Source organism: Mercenaria mercenaria, chromosome 13, assembly GCF_021730395.1.
Source record: "Mercenaria mercenaria strain notata chromosome 13, MADL_Memer_1, whole genome shotgun sequence".
NCBI classification, from domain to species: domain Eukaryota; kingdom Metazoa; phylum Mollusca; class Bivalvia; order Venerida; family Veneridae; genus Mercenaria; species Mercenaria mercenaria.
This window is the reverse complement of record NC_069373.1, coordinates 13558436-13577232: the sequence shown is the minus strand read 5'-3', so window position 1 is coordinate 13577232 and position 18797 is coordinate 13558436. Positions and strand designations below refer to the sequence as shown.

Here is an 18797-nt window from a genome sequence, read left to right as displayed (position 1 = left end):
TAAAGGGCAATAACTCTAGGAAAAATTGACCAATTAAAAAAATGACAGGCATCATCGAAGTATGTTGGTTCATATTTATTTCAAGTTTCATGAAATTCTACCAGCTTGTTACTGAGGAATTGTTGCAGACGTGGATTTTTCATTAAATCAAGGGCAATAACTGTTAGGGGAAAAAAAATTGACGGGCATCATCGCAGTATATCTTGGTGCATGTTTATTTCAAGTTTTATGAAATTCTACATGATAGTTACTGAGAAATGGCTGCGGGCGGACATTTTTGTAAATTTTTCATTAAATCAAGGGCAATAACTCTAAAGAAAATTGACCAATCAAAAAAAAAAAAACTTGACGGGCATCATTGCAGTATGTTGGTTCATGTTTATTTCAAGTTTCATGAAATTCTACCTGCTAGTTACTGAGATATGGCTGCGGACGGACGCACGCACGCACGGATGCACGGACGTGACGGACGGACAACGCCATTTCAATACCCGCCCCCTCCCGATTTCATCGGCGGGGGATAAATATATTAACTAGAAAGTATACCGAATTTATCAGAATTTGACAATTTTAAAGGTATACTTTTATTTCGTACTAATTGTTGTTTGTTTTTTTTTTTCATTCAGACAAACTGACAGCAAAGTAAATGAAAACAAGATAATACAATTAGATAAGATATTCTACAGCTAATAATTTCTTTTCATTGTATTCAAGCAACCAAATTTGCTAGGTATTTGTGGCTTTAGTGTCCTTCTAGACCCAGATGGACTTTTCTCGTTTCTAAACACCAGACAAATGCCTTAGTGATAATTAAAAGGAAACACAAGAATTATTTTATTCCTGTTAAGTATCTTTGCGTATTTTCGCACTTTCTTATGGAATTCATAGATTCTTTTCCCTATTATGTTAATTAGTGATATTATTATGTGGTAATGTGATAGTTCAGCGTTATATTATTTTTGTTTTCTTCAGTCTGTTAATCTTTTCTGTCATCCCGACTACTGCCATTAAATACTTCCAAAGTTATGCTCTCTTGCACAATTCTAGAGTTGCCGGGCATTAGTAGTATTCTTAAAATGCACAGGACAATTCTAAAAAGGCAGTTACTCTCAAACTGCGCAGAACATATTCATTATTATTGCAGTATCATGCGAAGTAGATAATATATTCAAGATAAACATGATAAACATCTTTATGTAAAACTGCGCACAGCATGGGGATTGGAGAGAAATGCGCAAAAACTGATAGAATGTGTCCTTGAGTCATAACAATCAACATTTACAGTATAAGAGTAGTATTTTAATGTTATAAACATTATAACAATACTTCTTTTTCAGAAAAAAAAAACATTGAAGCGCGTTATCATATTTCGTTCTTTTGCTTTAGGAAAATAACAACAGAAATATTGTATTTTAAAGGCACTGGCCTCCATATCGTTCGACAAAATAAAAAATAGGTATCAGTAAATTAATTCATTTGTTTGTATATAAATCAGAGGTGGAGGATGCTATCTATATTTCTTAAGAATGCTTTGAAACTTAATTACAGAAAGACTGAAAGACTATATGTTTTGGAAACACATGAGAATTAGTTGGGTTTTTCTTTTATAATTTTTACAATGAAAATCGAAAAGCGTTTGTAACGCATTTAACACATATTAAGCCTCCGTGGCGGTAATGATAAAGACAGTAATCAAGTTTTTCATCAATGCCGCGGCGGCGCGGGTTCGATTCCCGACGCGGGCATCTCTTTTTTCTTGATTTGAAATTTTTCAGATAGCTCATAATCTAATGTTCATAATATGACCAAACTTCAGTATTAAAGAAAGATAATTTTAGTCGAAATCTGGAGGTCAGTGCCTTTAACAATAATAATTAAGTGCACACAGTCATTTTGTAATAGTCACGCAGCACAATAGGGTTGTCCTGCAAGACAATCTATAGCTAACTAACTTCCTTTTATTTCTGTCATCGATACTGTCACAACAAATATGTCCCGTTTGTTCTAAACATAATCACCCTCGTATTCAATTATTCCGTAGTAATTGACAAGTTTTGGACTCCCCAAAGATATCGAAAGAATTAATGAGTTCTAAGAAGGTCATGCTACTTCAGCTTTAGGTTTTTTGCGGCACTGTTACGGTGATTGCCTTATTTGCTAACATTGCTGCTAGTTTCTTTGTTAAGTAGAAGTCATGGTCGTTTTAATAGGCATGTGCATGGTCACTCGACACAAAAGTATCAAATCTCTGTTTCCTTCTGTTGGCTCTAGTTAATAAATCTGTAAATGTTACCATGTTATTTACAAAGAGGAGAGCAACTATATTACGCCTAAGCTGTATCATTTTGAAAATATAGTTGTAACCACAAGATATTTCAGCAGAAAAGGTCACATGTGATATATATACTTTTACATTGATCCTTTCTACATTCAATTTATTAACCATTAGCCTGCTGGCGGCAAGCGATTCTGCCTTTGCGCAGACCAAGATCATGCTCTGCACTGTTCGTTATTCAGCCAGTAAATTTTCAGTGAACATCCTTTCGAATAATAAATGGTATTGCCCAAATTGAATGATGGACCAGTCCATTGTAGAAACTTAGCAGGCTAAAGGTTAAAGTCGTTGAATACTGAGTACAGCAACGCTCGACTATTCAAAATCCTTGTAATTAAAACATTGGCAAAATTATGAAAGCCTAGACACAAGTGTAAAAGGGACAACAAGACATAAACAAGTGTAAAAGGGACAATAAGACATAAACAAGTGTAAAAGGGGCAACAAGTCTAAGACATAGAGCTTCCTCATTACGATGCTTAAAATATAACAGAATACACCAAAATTATTGCTAAGCCGAGAAAGAGGTATAACTTTGTAAAAATGCAGAACAGAATTATGGAACCTGTGTAAATGTTTGAAATTTTTCAATTCCAATATGTGAATACGGAGATCCACGCTTATACGCAAAACTTAACCAAATCGGGACGCCGGCACCTATGCCGATGCATGGGTGAATGTAACGAATCTATCTTTTCTTCAAACTGTCAAGCTAAAAATGAAAGAAAGGTGTTCGAAGAAGCCTTGCATTTTATTATTTCATTAAACTCGAATTATTCAATATGAAAAGATACTTATGTAAAATATTCAGTAGATTTGACATCCTTAAGAATAGAATCAAATCACATTTGAAATGAGACGCTTCCAATTATGATACCATGATGGCAAAGTAAAGTACGTTATCAAGTGGACAGCGAATAAGTAGGGACAAAACTATTACTGACAATTTCATGGCACAATGCTGACGAAAGTGCTCAGTTCTTTGTGATTGACAATGGACAGTTATTAAACTCGTTTGACTGACAGAAACCTATGATTTTAGGACACTCTGTCACTAATGTAAATCTAAAGTGATTAGCACTAAGAGAACGTTACTCTTATTCCTCCTCTGTGTAGAGATGAACGTCATTTTAACTTTGGCAGTCAACGATTTAGACCAAACTTCAAAAAGATTAACGCATGCAAAGAACAAAGGCTTTGCATTATTTATTACCAATCCTGATACTCTTCAGCTCCAACTCAATATCTTTTTGAATATTCACGCAAATGGGGGTTGAAAATGAATGATAATAAAACTAAAATTTGTATAATTTTAAAAGAGAAAATCTAGAAATTGTAGATGGTTTATAAATGGAGAACATGTCGAAATAGTAGATTCTTTTTGCTATCTTGGAGTGAAATTTAATTACACAGGTACTATGTCAAATGCTGTGAAGATTCTAAATGACCAGACTCTGAAAGCATATAATAACCTGTTGTCTGTATTTAATCGAATTAAGATGGACATTAAAACAAAATTGTCTTTGTTCGATTCTCTTGTAACTTCAATAATTCTGTATGGTTCAGAAGTATGGGGAATATATAAATACAAGGAAATCGACAAAATTCATCTCAGGTTCTGTAAAATCATTCTAGCGGTTCGTCCTCAGATTTCCAGTGCGGCTGTTCTTGGTGGGCTTGGTCGTTTCCCTCTGTCTGTTATATGTAAAGAGCGGTCTCTAAAGTATTGGTTAAATATAATGAAAACTCCCCAGTCACTTGTACACAAAATTTGTATAGAACAGTGTGATTTGTTAAATAACAATATTGAATATTGAATCTACTTGGGCTTCAGCTGTTAAAAGACAACTGGATATCTTAGGATTTCTGCGGAATAATCAGAACTATGATATTAATTATATGCCAATGTTAAAACAAAGATTACGTGATCAGTATGTACAAGACTGGAATGATGTGATAAATAACCAGTACAAATTGTTTTATTATAGAAAGTTTAAAACGGTGTACAAATTTGAAAAAAAAATATTTAGATGTAGTAGATAATGATTTACATAGAAAAGAAATGTCTCGTTTTAGGCTTTGTTCTTATTATCTTGAAATTGAAAGTGGATTTGTTTGTTTTGGGTTTAACGCCATTTTTCGACAGTATTTCAGTCATGTACCGGCGAGCAGTTAACCTAACCAGTGTTCCTGGATTCTAAACCAGTACAAACCTGTTCTCCGCAAGTAACTGCCAACTTCCCCACATGAATCAGAGGTGGAGGACTACTGATTTAAGGATGTACGAGCGTTTTTTTCAGGATATCCGCCATTTTGAAAAATGTTTCTCCGAAGAGTGCTTTCTAACAAAAGTTTTGCCAAAAATTAATGATAGATAATTAAAATGTGGCTAATAATGTACCATTTAAGCAAATAGATTCTACTTTTTGCGAAAAAAAAAATTTCACCCTTATTTTTGGCTGGTATTAACCTAAAATTGACGTAAGATTTACAATGGGGTAGGGGTAGGTAATATCTAATATCTATTAAAGTAGATAAGGTTTGGTTTTGAAATTTTCCTGACTGATACATATAATAATGAGCTATAATTGAAATAAAAGTTTTCAAGATAGCACATTATAGTATCTAGAAAACATATATTAAAACAAAAAGAACAAAAAATATCAAAATTAACCAATTTTTAGCAGTTTTTTCTTAATAAATCTCTTAGATGCACGGTGACCCTAGCTTTTTTTCTTTCCGTTTTGAAGCATTTTTGTGGGTCATTAAAGCTGCAAAATATTTTGAAAATCTTAAGGTCAGAATTTATTTTGTAGATCTAAATACGTTTTTTTCAATTGACAATAAAGTGGGTGGGGTAATTATGTCAATATGTGAAAATGAAATAAAATGTTAGTGATATTTATGCTTATATAATACTGGCATCATCTTGTATTCATATTAACCTGTAACACCCGAAATCCCTATACATTAAGTGGGATATTATATGTTTTATAAAGTACCACCATTTTTCTAATTTTACAAAATTTCAGAAATGCTTAAGCAGTGGGTGAAGAAAATGCCCTATAAAATTAAAACGAGTTCGGTGACCTATGTTTTTTCTTTTCTTGTTTGTCTTGGAAACAAATGTTCTTCAAGCTCACAGAGTATGAAAAAATTCTTTGCGTTAGAAAAAATTCGCTCCTACATCCTTAAGACACAATGTCGTTTATCAAATAGTCACGAAGAACATACACCCCGCCCGAGGATCGAACTCACGACCCAGCGATCTGTAGACCAACGCTCTACCTACTGAGCTAAGCGGAAGATTTTCAGGAGTTGAAAGAAACTTACGTGTTTGTAAACTTTGTACACAAAATGTAAAATCAGAATATCATTTTCTGTTATGCTGTCCAATTTACAGAAATCTTCGTCAAAAGTATGGTATTGGTCAGTCATTTGCGTGTATAAATAAATTTACAAGGACATTTTCTTCAAGTAATAATACAATTATTAGAAATACAGCCAAATATGTATATTATGCTATGCAATTAAGAAAGGAAACACTTACAGATATTGCTGCTTCTTAATGGTTAATATATATATATATATATTTAGAACCTATAGTTGTTTTTACTGTGTATTTTTTTGATATCTTGGCCATCCTTTTTATTTCAGTAAATGGCCAAAGGTATATTGTATATGCCGATATGCCAATAAAGCTGAAACTGATAAGGAATGTAATCTTTATCCTATCATCATACAAGATATGGCATAAAATCGGCCTGCCTAATAAACTTTGCTTTATCTAGTCAGTGTCAAGATATCACTTTTGCGGGAACTTTTGAAATCACATATTTTATCAAAATTTTGCATTTAAATCATAAGTGTGTGAAGTTGGCGAGAAGTTCGACATTCGACATTGAACATTGGATATTAGAACAACATTCAACATTTGAAGCGCGAAGTTGGCAATAAGTTAAACTTTCGACATTGAACATTCGATCTCAGAACGACACTGGACATTGAAACTGAAAAGGACATTAGACATTCAATTTCAAAATGACATTGGACATTCGATACCAGAACGACATTCGACATTCGATACCAGAACGACATTGGCCATTCGATTTCAGAACGACATTGGGCATTCGTTTTCAGAACGACATTGGACATTCAATTTCAGAACGACATTCGACATTCGATACCAGAACGACATTGGATATTCGATTGCCGAACAACATTGGACATTCGTTTTCAGAACGACATTGGACACTCGTTTTCAGAACGACATTGGACATTCGATTTCAGAACGACATTCGACATTCGATTTCAGAACGATATTGGACATTCGTTTTCAGAACGACATTCGACATTCGTTTTCAGAACGACATTGGACATTCCATTTCAGAACGACATTGGACATTCGATACCAGAACGACATTGGACATTCGATTTCAGAACGACATTGGACATTCGTTTTCAGAACGACATTCGACATTCAATTTCAGAACGACATTCGACATTCGATACCAGAACGACATTGGACATTCGATTTCAGAACGACATTCGACATTCAATTTCAGAACGACATTGGACATTCGTTTTCAGAACGACATTGGACATTCAATTTCAGAATGACATTCGACATTCGATACCAGAACGACATTCGACATTCGATTTCAGAACGACATTGGACATTCGTTTTCGGAACGACATTGGACATTCAATTTCAGAACGACATCGGACATTCGATACCAGAACGACATTGGACATTCGATTTCAGAACGACACTGGACATTCGTTTTCAGAACGACATTGGACATTCGATTTCAGAACGACATTGGACATTCGATGCCAGAACGACATTGGACATTTGATACCAGATCTACATTCGACATTCGATTTAAGAACGGCATTCGACATTCGATTTCAGAACGACATTGGACATTGGACATTCGATTTCAGAACGACATTGGACATTTGATACCAGATCGACATTGGATATTCGATTTCAGAACGACATTCGACATTCGATATCAGAACGACATTGGACATTCGATTTCAGAACGACATTCGACATTCAATTTCAGAACGACATTGGACATTCGTTTTCAGAACGACATTGGACATTCAATTTCAGAACGACATTCGACATTCGATACCAGAACGACATTCGACATTCGATTTCAGAACGACATTCGACATTCGTTTTCAGAACGACATTGGACATTCAATTTCAGAACGACATTCGACATTCGATACCAGAACGACATTGGACATTCGATTTCAGAACGACATTGGACATTCGTTTTCAGAACAACATTGGACATTCTATACCAGAACGACATCGGACATTCGATACCAGAATGACATTGGACATTCGATACCAGAACGACATTGGACATTCGTTTTCAGAACGACATTGGACATTCGCTTCCAGAACATTAGACATTCGATTTCAGAACGACATTGGACATTTGATACCAGAACTACATTGGACATTCGATTTCGGAACGACATTGGACATTCGATTTCAGGACGACATTGGACATTCGATTTCAGAACAATATTCGACATTCGCTTCCAGAACGATATTTGTTATCGTTTTAGAAAGCTTCTTCACTGTCACAGATTTTGAAGTGTACAGGATTGTTAAGTCTTGATTTCTTACATTATATGCCTTTTTCACGTATTTGCAAATTCTTAATACTGTTTCTTCTCATTTAAAGACATTAGTCTATTGAAAAGGTAAATATTTGGCCAGGATGTATTTGGTAACAGGTGTATACATATATTATTCGTCAGTTTTCTATATATTTCTTGTGTCAGTGTAAAATATTTCATTCTGTAATGATGCGGTATAAGCAACAAATAGATTAGTAGCTTAAATGTCATTTCTATACTTAGAGGTCAAAGGTCAAAGAATTGCAGTTTTCCTTGTCCGTGCTGTAATTTAGTAATGAAAATTGAGGGATTCATAAATAAGTGTTTGCCTCAGTGGGATAGTCTGTCAAATGTAAGTACTGGAAAGGTGAGGTCACAAGTTAGTACAGCTTCTCGTATCTGGGCTGTTATTTAGCAATGGATGGTGATGTTCTGAAATAACTTGGCAGAAATGTTTGCTGCAATCAATTTTTTTAAAGTATCATAAATGTTAGTCCTTTTGACAGCTGGCTGCATCTGCTCTATATACTAGTATGTCACTGCACGTGAAAAGTATTTTATGTGCTGAAATTTTAACGAATGTTTTAATGTTTTTTTTCTTCATACGTTAATGCTAGTGTAAACAATATTTAAAGCAATTGTATTAGTTGCCTGTATAGTTATGTTACTAACAGCAAAATCAAAATGTGAAACTACTCTGTCAGTGTACGCTATATATTATAATAAGCATTAAAATTATGCATCTTATCACAGTTTTAAGTGTTCTAAATATTATGCTACTGCCAGAAGACTAACATTTAGAGGTTTCCAGGGATAGCTATGCTGGCCCTTCTAACACCGACTTTATCCACGGCAGCTTACTAGATCCATACTAAAGACAAGGCCCCGTGGACCCGCTTCAAATGTATTGTTGTAAGGTTTATTGGCTAACCGGGATATTTCGCTGCTTAAGACACAATTGCTTCCACAATTGTTAATAGCGAAGAGAAAATATATGGCTGAATAGTAAATTTACTTTTTTTGCTCGGTTTTGTGTAGATATTGTAAACGTAAACACAATATGCCGTGTCATAATCATTTCCCAGCACCTGAAGGAAGTTACCCTTTCTAACTGTACTAACGAAAAATGCGACACAGTGTTTCCTCCCATTACTACTACTAAGGTAAGTACGTATAAACTGAGTCTGAAATTCAGCCGAGTTATAGATATACTTTGACATTCAAAAATGACCTTTGAGCGAGTTCATTAACTAAGGTGGATCTGGTTTTCGGATAATGTCGGCTGATGATTTACGTAAGAAATAGGTATGTAATGTAAGAAATTAACCAGTTTGCGATCAAAGACTGCTCAGCGTATTGGTAAGTGCGATTGCCCCTGATACACGACATGCACACAACCTGTGGGTTCGAACCCCAACAGAATTTCTTTTTATTGTATTATGAATCAGAATTCAAAAAGTACGTAACATATTTTATTGCCTGGACTTCAATATTTACTGCTTTGAATTATTTTGCTTAATTTTTCCCATTCGTGCCCACCCGCTTTGCCCCGGTGCAGTCAATCCGGTGGCCATTTGTCCAGCTTCAGGGCACCTGTGTTTATAAACAAAATCTTTGCTCAGCTTAGATGAGATAAATGCCTATAAACCATAAATAACTCATTACCAGAGGTGTCATTCTTGTGTTCATTTTCCATCATGTTTATACATATAAAACAAACAACGCAATAAGAATGAAAATAAAAAAAAGATATGTGTCGACAGCTCGTTTTGAACTCGCAAGTAATAAATACAAAAAAAAACTTACAGATACGCAAAAAAACAGATATATAACATCATTAACAATTTAAAGGCCGCCTGGCCTTTCAAGGACGAAGACCTACTTACTTAAGATGCTACTTTTAGCCAATTTTCGTTTTTGATTCGAATGTCCAATGTCGTTTTGGATTCGAATGTACAATGTCGTTCTGAAATCCAATGTCTAATGTCGTTCTGAAATGGAATGTCCAATGTCGTTCTGAAATGGAATGTCCAATGTCGTTCTGGTATCAAATGTCCAATGTCGTTCTGAAATCGAATGTCCAATGTCGTTCTAGTATCAAATGTCCAATGTCGTTCTGAAATCGAATGTCCAATGTCGTTCTGGTGTCGAATGTCGTTCTGAAATCGAATGTCCAATGTCGATCTGGTATCAAATGTCCAATGTCGTTCTGTAATCGAATGTCCAATGTCGTTTTGAAATCGAATGTCCAATGTCGTTCTGGTATCGAATGCCGAATGTCGTTCTGAAATCGAATGTCCAATGCCGATCTGGTATCAAATGTCCAATGTCGTTTTGAAATCGAATGTCGAATGTCGTTCTGAAATCGAATGTCCAATGTCCAATGTCTTTCTGAAATCGAATGTCCAATGTCGTTCTGAAATCGAATGTCCAATGTAGATCTGGTATCAAATGTCCAATGTCGTTCTCGTATCGAATGTCGAATGTCGTTCTGGTGTCGAATGTCGTTCTGAAATCGAATGTCCAATGTCGTTCTGAAATCGAATGTCCAATGTAGATCTGGTATCAAATGTCCAATGTCGTTCTCGTATCGAATGTCGAATGTCGTTCTGGTATCGAATGTCGAATGTCGTTCTGAAATCGAATGTTCAATGTCGATCTGAAATCGAATGTCGAATGTCGTTCTGGTATCTAATGTCCAATGTCGTTCTGAAATCGAATATCCAATGTCGATCTGGTATCAAATGTCCAATGTCATTCTGAAATCGAATGTCCAATGTCCAATGTCGTTCTGAAATCGAATGTCGAATGCCGTTCTTAAATCGAATGTCGAATGTAGATCTGGTATCAAATGTCCAATGTCGTTCTGGTATCGAATGTCGAATGTCGTTCTGAAATCGAATGTCCAATGTCGATCTGGTATCAAATGTCCAATGTCGTTCTGAAATCGAATGTCCAATGTCGTTCTGAAATCGAATGTCCAATGTCGTTCTAAAATCGAATGTCGAATGTAGATCTGGTATCAAATGTCCAATGTCGTTCTGGTATCGAATGTCGAATGTCGTTCTGAAATCGAATGTCCAATGTCGATCTGGTATCAAATGTCCAATGTCGTTCTGAAATCGAATGTCAAATGTCGTTCTGGTATCGAATGTCGAATGTCGTTCTGAAATCGAATGTCCAATATCGTTCTGAAATCTAATGTCCAATGTCGTTCTGGTATCGAATGTCCAATGTCGTTCTGGATTCGAATGTCCAATGTCGTTCTGGATTCGAATGTCTAATGTCGTTCTAAAATTGAATGTCCAATGTCGTTCTGGATTCGAATGTCGAATGTTCAATGTCGAAAACTTAACTTATTGCCAACTTCACGCTTCAAATGTCCAATGTCGTTCTGAGATCGAATGTTCAATGTCGAATGTCGAACTTCTCGCCAACTTCACACACTTTTAAATCATCACCATTGTATTGGAAATGTCTGAACTTGGAAAATGAGTGGTCAAATCAAATGTTTTTATCCTGAAACAAAAAAGTTATTGCTATTTTACACTTTTACAGTACTTCAGCCGGAAATTTTGAAAACATTTTTTTCCCGAATTTTTCATTGAAACTGTTATCATTGTATTGGAAATGTTCTAACTAAGAAAATAAGTGGTAAAATCACAAGCTTTTATCCAGAAACAAAAAAATTATTGCATTTTTTTTTCAATTTTCCACAAACTGAATTACACTTGCAAACGTCATATTATATGACGTCAAGTCTGCACGCTGTTGCTCTTTCCAATGACCTTTTCCGAATTTTCTGAGCAGGTAGGATAAATAGAATATTAGATTACTGTCTGAAAAAATTTAAATTTATTAGGCGCGTCTACGAAAAAATATATGGCTCGGGAGAGCCTCGCCTAATATATTTTCTTCAACTCGCCTAATAAATCTAAATTTATCAAACAGTAACCTAATATTCTCTATATATCTCATATAAGATTGACGTGTTTAGGCAACACCTTAATTTGTTTGCTTTGTCCTAGCTGTCTGTACAATAGTTACAGTTATTATTGTTGTCGGTAAAATAGCAACAGCAGCAGTAACAGTAGTAGTAATTACGACAACTAAAAAAATAAAAAAAGAATATCAAATAAATAGCATAATTTGAATAACAACCGACCTTTTCGTTCTTGCATTAAAAATTACAATCGCTCATTTAATATTCATAAAAAACATACGTTCCGCCAGCATGATTACAAGTGTACATGTAAAAGTATGTTACTTTTGAAATAAAAACAAATTAATAAAACTTTACACAAAAAATGTTAGAATAGTACACTGCAATTTCCACATCAGCTTATTTTGTATTGTTATTTTCATTTTTCTCGCCGTCACTCGCAACATGCCAATAAACAGTAAAAATCAAAGTAATAAATTCTTGTTTCAGCACGACACCATTTAACATGGCAACTACAAGACAAAATAACATGATATATAACTTTGTATTTCCCCTCTATATCATCACATAAGAGACAGGCGTAGAGGGATGCTCTTTCCGTCTTACATGATTCAATATTGTATTATAAGGTTGTATTTGTATAAAATTTGTTTTGTTTTTGTTGGATTTATCGACAGTCGTAAATAATTATAGGTCATAACTTGACCTGGTGGTGAAAGTGCCACTCCAAGCACTACTTCAGACATGGTCGGGCACCCTGGCAGAACTATCGGCCTTCTGCAAGCTAGATTACTCCCACACAATAAAGAATTCTAGAGCCCAAACGAGGCTTCGAACCCATACCAGTGAGGGCAACTGATTTGACCTTAATGACTCGACGTCAGATGCATCTCATTTGTATAGGAAACTTGTTTATGTGTACATCCTGTCCAACATGAATTTGTCTTTTGCGAAAAGGAATTATTTTAGTTTATACATAATTTATTTTAGGTCGATTGTGAAGGAAGTTCTACAACTTATATTAATCACTCTCGACACCTCATTCCTGATGGTATCCATCGCCACGAGGGTATGAGAGAAGAGGCCAGTTTCCCTTTTAATGCTGAGCGCCAAGCAAGGGAGCTACTGGTACCATTTTTCACGTCTTTGGTATGACGCGGCCGGGGATCGAACCCACGACCTCCCGCGCTCGAAGCGGACGCTCTACCAAATAAGGAATTATTTTAACAAATCTTACCTTTGGATTTCTTATATTTGCAGGATGACATATAATTAACTAAAATAAATAGAACCTGACATTCCCTTAGTGACCGCTATCGTTTTTCTCATCAGAACCAATTGGCGGAGAGCTGTGATAGGGTAATATTGGACATGTCTTTTGTACACGCTATTGTATATCAACATTTTGATTTCAATCATCTTATTGTTACCCGAGACATATACCTTATTCAATTAATTTGTTGCTCCTAACATACGTGCTGTCAGAAATGATAAACGTCAAATTGATATATAGCGAGAAAAAAGATATTTTTCAAACTGATTGTTTATCCTAAATAGCGTTGAAAACAAAGGCATACAGAGAAAATATATTTTGAGCGTTTTATTTATCTACGCCATCTCCTAGCTAGCAAGATATTTTAGCGGGTAGTTCATAATTTCTAATATAATTTACTTTATAGCAGGGTAAAAATGAAAAAAGTACGAGGAATGGGTACTTATATATAGCCATACTGATTTAACTAAAACATGTTCGTCTTAATGCATAAAGAGTAATTTTCAAATACACATATCTTGAATATGTGCGTTATAGAAATCATACAGTGTATTTTTTGGACTTCACGTTTCCTGTCTTCTTGATTGACATTTATGAGTGTGCTGTAGCTGTAGCTACAACAGCATTAATCTCTTTCACCACTTGCACGGACTCTATGCACGTTTCCTGTGATATCAACAGATTGTTCTGCCAAGTGTTGTTTCTCAACAAGTCCTTTGTCCTTTGTCCAGATATATTGCATTTTAACATAGGTCATCCAGTTAATGGACAATCTCAAGTTAACCTTAGTTTTAATTTCGATCAGTTAAAGTTTCTTTATGGACACTTCAACACTCAATCAAATTGATCCTGTATCAAGTTACAGAGACTGTTTCTTATTTGACATGTCTGTTATTAAGGCATTCTCTTCAAATCTTAAAAATTAAAACTACCGTAAAGTACTACGTAAACGAGCCTTGATGTAGGTCTCATTTAGTTGTTGTTATCCTTTGCTGCTATGATGTGATTTCAAGAAACTCAGAAGAAACATGCTATCTTGACAGGATGTCATAGCAATTTTAGGACATTTCGGTCGGTCGCGTTTGCATGCGCGCGGTTAATGTAACACATCTCGTTGTGTCGTCTTGACGCAAACGCCAAAAGTAAAATTCAAAACTTTCGTTTTGTTGTGTTGACGCGCGTGTTCCACCTTGGAAACAATTAGAGACAAAGTAATACTTCTTAAGCAGTGTCTATGATAGCCTGCACTGTTTCAAACCGTACGCACATTTTTCACAGACTTCCTCTCACACAACCCCAACTTATTGTTAATGAAATTACTTGACAGATATAGATATCAATTTGTTGTTTCCGCCAGACTGGCTGTCAAAATGATCCATTTCAAAATAATATATGGGAAGAAAATTAAATATCACCGAGACTAATTAGTTTACTTGAAGAACGTGCTGTTCTTCGCTGGAATCAATTTGTATCAGACATTTCTCATATATTTAACGTCAATTCATGATAAGAAGGCAATAGTGAGATACAATTATTTATAATAACTGAAAGATTATGTTCTGTTTATGTCGACATATTTCATTAAGGTACATTTTTGCTTTATAGACCCTTGAACCTATCTCTCTCTCTTTCTCTCTCTCTCTCTCTCTGTCTCAATGCATGTTTCTTCTGCAGTGGTAAAATATATATATAATGTGCCACTTGCCATGTGCAGCTTGGGAACACTGATGGAATAGACATTCATTTGTGGCTTGAATTCTGATACCTACTCTACAATACTCTTTTTCAATCAAATTACTCAGTAACGGAACACTGAAACTCATCTATTAGTTATGCGTTTTGATACTCTTTTCATCAGAAACATTGCATTTTATATGTAGGTGAAACGTAACATGTGACAAAATTACCCTAGCTCTCGCAGAGACACTAAAGCAACTAACATTTTCTCATCCATTATTCTCCGGACACCAGTTTGTATGACTGCTAAGTTTTGGACTCCTGCTGAAGATAAAAAAGAACTCAAAGGGAATTAGATTATAGTTATGTAATTTTTCAATCGCATTTTGCATGTTAAATTGCAATGTCTGGAACAATCAAGAGGAGCTGATTCTCGTTTGTCAAGACAGATTTGGTGAACAAGAATCATTAAGAACGGTTGGTCATTGTTTGCAAAGACATATTTGGTGCACAACAATAAAAGATGTGGGGAATAGGAGTAATAAAAATTGGTTGGTTGTTAAAAAGGCTATATTTGACGAACAAGAGTAATAACCACTGCTGGTTGTTGTTAACAAGAACAGATCTGGTGAACAAGTATAACCAGTTTGGTAAACAAGAGTGATCAAGAATGGTTGGTTGTTGTTGTTTTTGCCTATATTATTTTGTACATTTTACTGTAGTTTTTGTGTGGTCTCTCAATTCCGCGAAAACTGCAGAAAATTGTAGTTTTCGTAAAAACTGTCAATGGAATGATAATGTTATAAATTGTTACTGATAACAAGCGATAGCAATATTATATACACTATAAATATTATATTATAGGGAAAAACAGATGCTAAAACGACGTTAAAGATCATCTTGCAAAAATATACATGGATGAAATCACATGACGTAGAACACTGGATATGTACTGTAAAGCAACAAAACTGTTCAAAATAAATTATAATGACTGCATTAAAACCCACGACGATCTTCATTCGAAATGTCACCGTTTTATTTCTCTGTAGCTTCTCAAAAATGTAAACTAATAAATATTAAGAAAATAATGTTGCAATTTAAGACAATATAAAATGGCAACTTCGTGACATATCGACATGATATAATATTTTTCAATGAAATATTATCTGAGAGACGTAACTGTTAGAAGACAGCGTCTAGGAAAATGCTATGAATAATGTACATCTTTGACAAATAGATATACTCGATATTGCTCTTTTTCCTTTGACAAATAAGGCTCTTTCGTACCCAAATTTGATAACCCATGTATTTTTACATTCAAAATAAAACTTTTATGTCCACACAGAAACAACAACAACAAGCGAACTTTTAGGAAACGAACGAAGTTCTATTTTCACATGGTACGCAAGTGTGGCGTTTGGGGATTTCAAAATATCCTGCATGCTCGCTTGGCTATTTGTGAAATTGCACAGAAATGAAGAATATGGACAAGACAACAAAGCCAAATTAATTGTGTTAACATCATAATTATTGCAAGACATATTTCAAACTTATAACTTTAGGCTATGCCTCACAATCCGAAAAGTAGACGAATGTCAAACCCAGTTTTTGCCATACTTGTCAAACTTAAGCTCATGTTTTCACTGCCGTACTAGATTTTTTTTAACATAATCTTGATAAATAAAACAAAAGCTTATCTTTCAAAGCATTACAATTATATTGCCACGTAAATATATAGCAATCAATAATGACCCTTTTAAAACGTGTTTTTGACCTACGTCACTATCTATAATTTATCAATTTCAAGCTATTCATGACAAGTCACAAAAGACTGAATAACCCTTCATACTGAAAAGTTTTCCTTTAATACATTCGCATTATACAATACAGCATTATCAATCATACGAATGTTCGAAATCTTTTAGATTTGTCTTCAATGAAAAATTGAAAAACGTAAAAATGTCGAGTAGTGTTAAATGTACTGTTCGGTATTTGATAAAATACGTTTTAATTATGACATTTCTTCCAGAATTTAGACAATTAGCAGAAAGTTTGTATAAAAACCAAGCATTTAATCAGAAACTCTTTGTCAATGTAGTACAGTACCTTGAAGGCGTATGCTAAATTTCATACTAAAAATCATAACAGATGAAAATACAAATAAAATTAACGAAAAAAACCTATTGATCCTATTTTTGCTTACGTAGTTTATCAGAAAACTTGTGATCCGAGCTATTGTATGACATTGTCACGGTGTACATGTCCTGTTCTTTATTATGCAGCGACGATGTACCATGTAGTTCTGTTCGGTCCTGTCCTGTCATGTCACAAGAAACCAATACATGTAACAGAGTAAACGATACTACAGTTGTCATTTCTTTGACATACTAGCCTGTGTAGTGAGAAATTATAAGCATCATTAGTAGAAACATTAATAGGTTTCACCAGATATTAACATTATCGTACTAGTTCGTAGAAACAGTTATGTCTGTAAGTTCAAAACAAGACGCGGGCATTATGATTTCTTATTCTCATAGACCGACTCGTTTAACTATGCCAGATCGCAATTCCCGCAGCATAGCTAAGTATGCTATACGAATTCAAATTATTCTTTTCGCCAATGTACGTTGTTTGTTGATTATTTCGCTATGACAGAAATTATAGGACAGCTATACATGCTGTTATTTGATTAAATCAGTTCGCTGCTCTCGTCAAACGCACTGTCAAAGAATGAAAGAAGAGAGGTGTGGAGGAAATATATAGTTTCAAAAACTAATTGTATCATAGCTCAGTGTTTTTTCTTAACAAATTTGGTGCAGGTAATTCGTATACTCTGAGTACAGGGTGCGGTAACTAAAAGTGTGCAGGTATTTAATACCCGCACGCTAGTTACCGCACTGTTGGATAGGAAAGTATGCCAGCGTGTCTGGAACAGTAGATAGCGAGGTGTATTTTATTGATTTTCTGCTCTAGCATTGGTTTATTTTACCTGGGCTTTACATATTTGTAAAGCAAGGATTTTAAGTACTCACTGAACTGCTGTATATGGCAGTGTGGAACGCCTACAACTACCATATATGGATGGCTATGATACAAAACAGAAAGAACATTAAAACTCTCGGGTAAACGATTTATACTCGGGGGCTACGCCCCCTCGTACAAATCGTTTACCCTCGAGTTTCAATGCTCTTTCTATTACTTAATTTCCTTCAAAAAGTACGTTTTCAATAGTACTTCAACTTCTTCTACGTTTTGTTAATATATCATTGATAAAATTGCTCGGCTATACACTGGGACATCATTTGTGGCCTAAGCTTCGTCGACGTCGTTTATAGTATAGGAGACATTGGTCACATTGACTTGTTTATAATTATAGTAAAAGAAAGTAGAATTTTTTATGTTTCGACAAGAAAGGCTATTTATTCTATTTTATGTATTTTTTGCCATTTTAACAATGTACTGAAGATGTACTTTATTCTTAATACACTGTACTGCAGACGTACTTTATACCATTTCACATAATATATACACTGCACTGTCGATGCTGTTTTCCCATCTTTTTCTGTCCTTATATTACATAAAATCTCTTCTGCTTTGTATACTGTTTTGTGTACTATATATTCACTCAATACACTGACATATATATGCACTTTTACCATTGACACATTGTAGTGCAGATGCAAAAGTACTTTTCTTATTTATTTACAGTTCCACAAACTACATCTTTTTGTTTCATTTATGATACATTATACTGTACGCATCTTTTTCATTTATACACAATGCTGCAGATCCTTTTTTCTTATTTATGCAGGCTTCTATAAATGTATTTTTCCCATTTACACAGGCCTCTGTAAATATACTTTTCTCATTCGTACAGGCCTCTGAAAATGTACTTTTCTCATTTAGACAGGTGTCTGTCAATG

The 18797-nt window shown here is 34.8% G+C and overlaps 1 protein-coding gene and 1 long non-coding RNA gene across 8 annotated transcripts in view; one reads left to right on the top strand and one right to left on the bottom strand.

Moving 5' to 3' along the window:
• The window catches only part of LOC128547828 (uncharacterized), a 283211-nt gene that overhangs the window by 134784 nt on the left and 129630 nt on the right, over window positions 1-18797 (top strand). The window lies entirely within an intron of this gene.
• The window catches only part of LOC123530509 (pleckstrin homology domain-containing family G member 7-like), a 234285-nt gene that overhangs the window by 132635 nt on the left and 82853 nt on the right, over window positions 1-18797 (bottom strand). Inside the window, exon 1 of one of the 7 annotated variants that reach the window (XM_053521209.1) lies at window positions 17078-17221. The exons of the other annotated variants lie outside the window; for them this stretch is intronic. Within the exon in view, the coding sequence (XP_053377184.1) occupies window positions 17078-17198 (121 nt within the window). The 5' untranslated portion in view covers window positions 17199-17221. Of the gene's footprint in view, window positions 1-17077; window positions 17222-18797 lie in introns of those variants that run through there. 7 annotated transcript variants of the gene reach the window in all.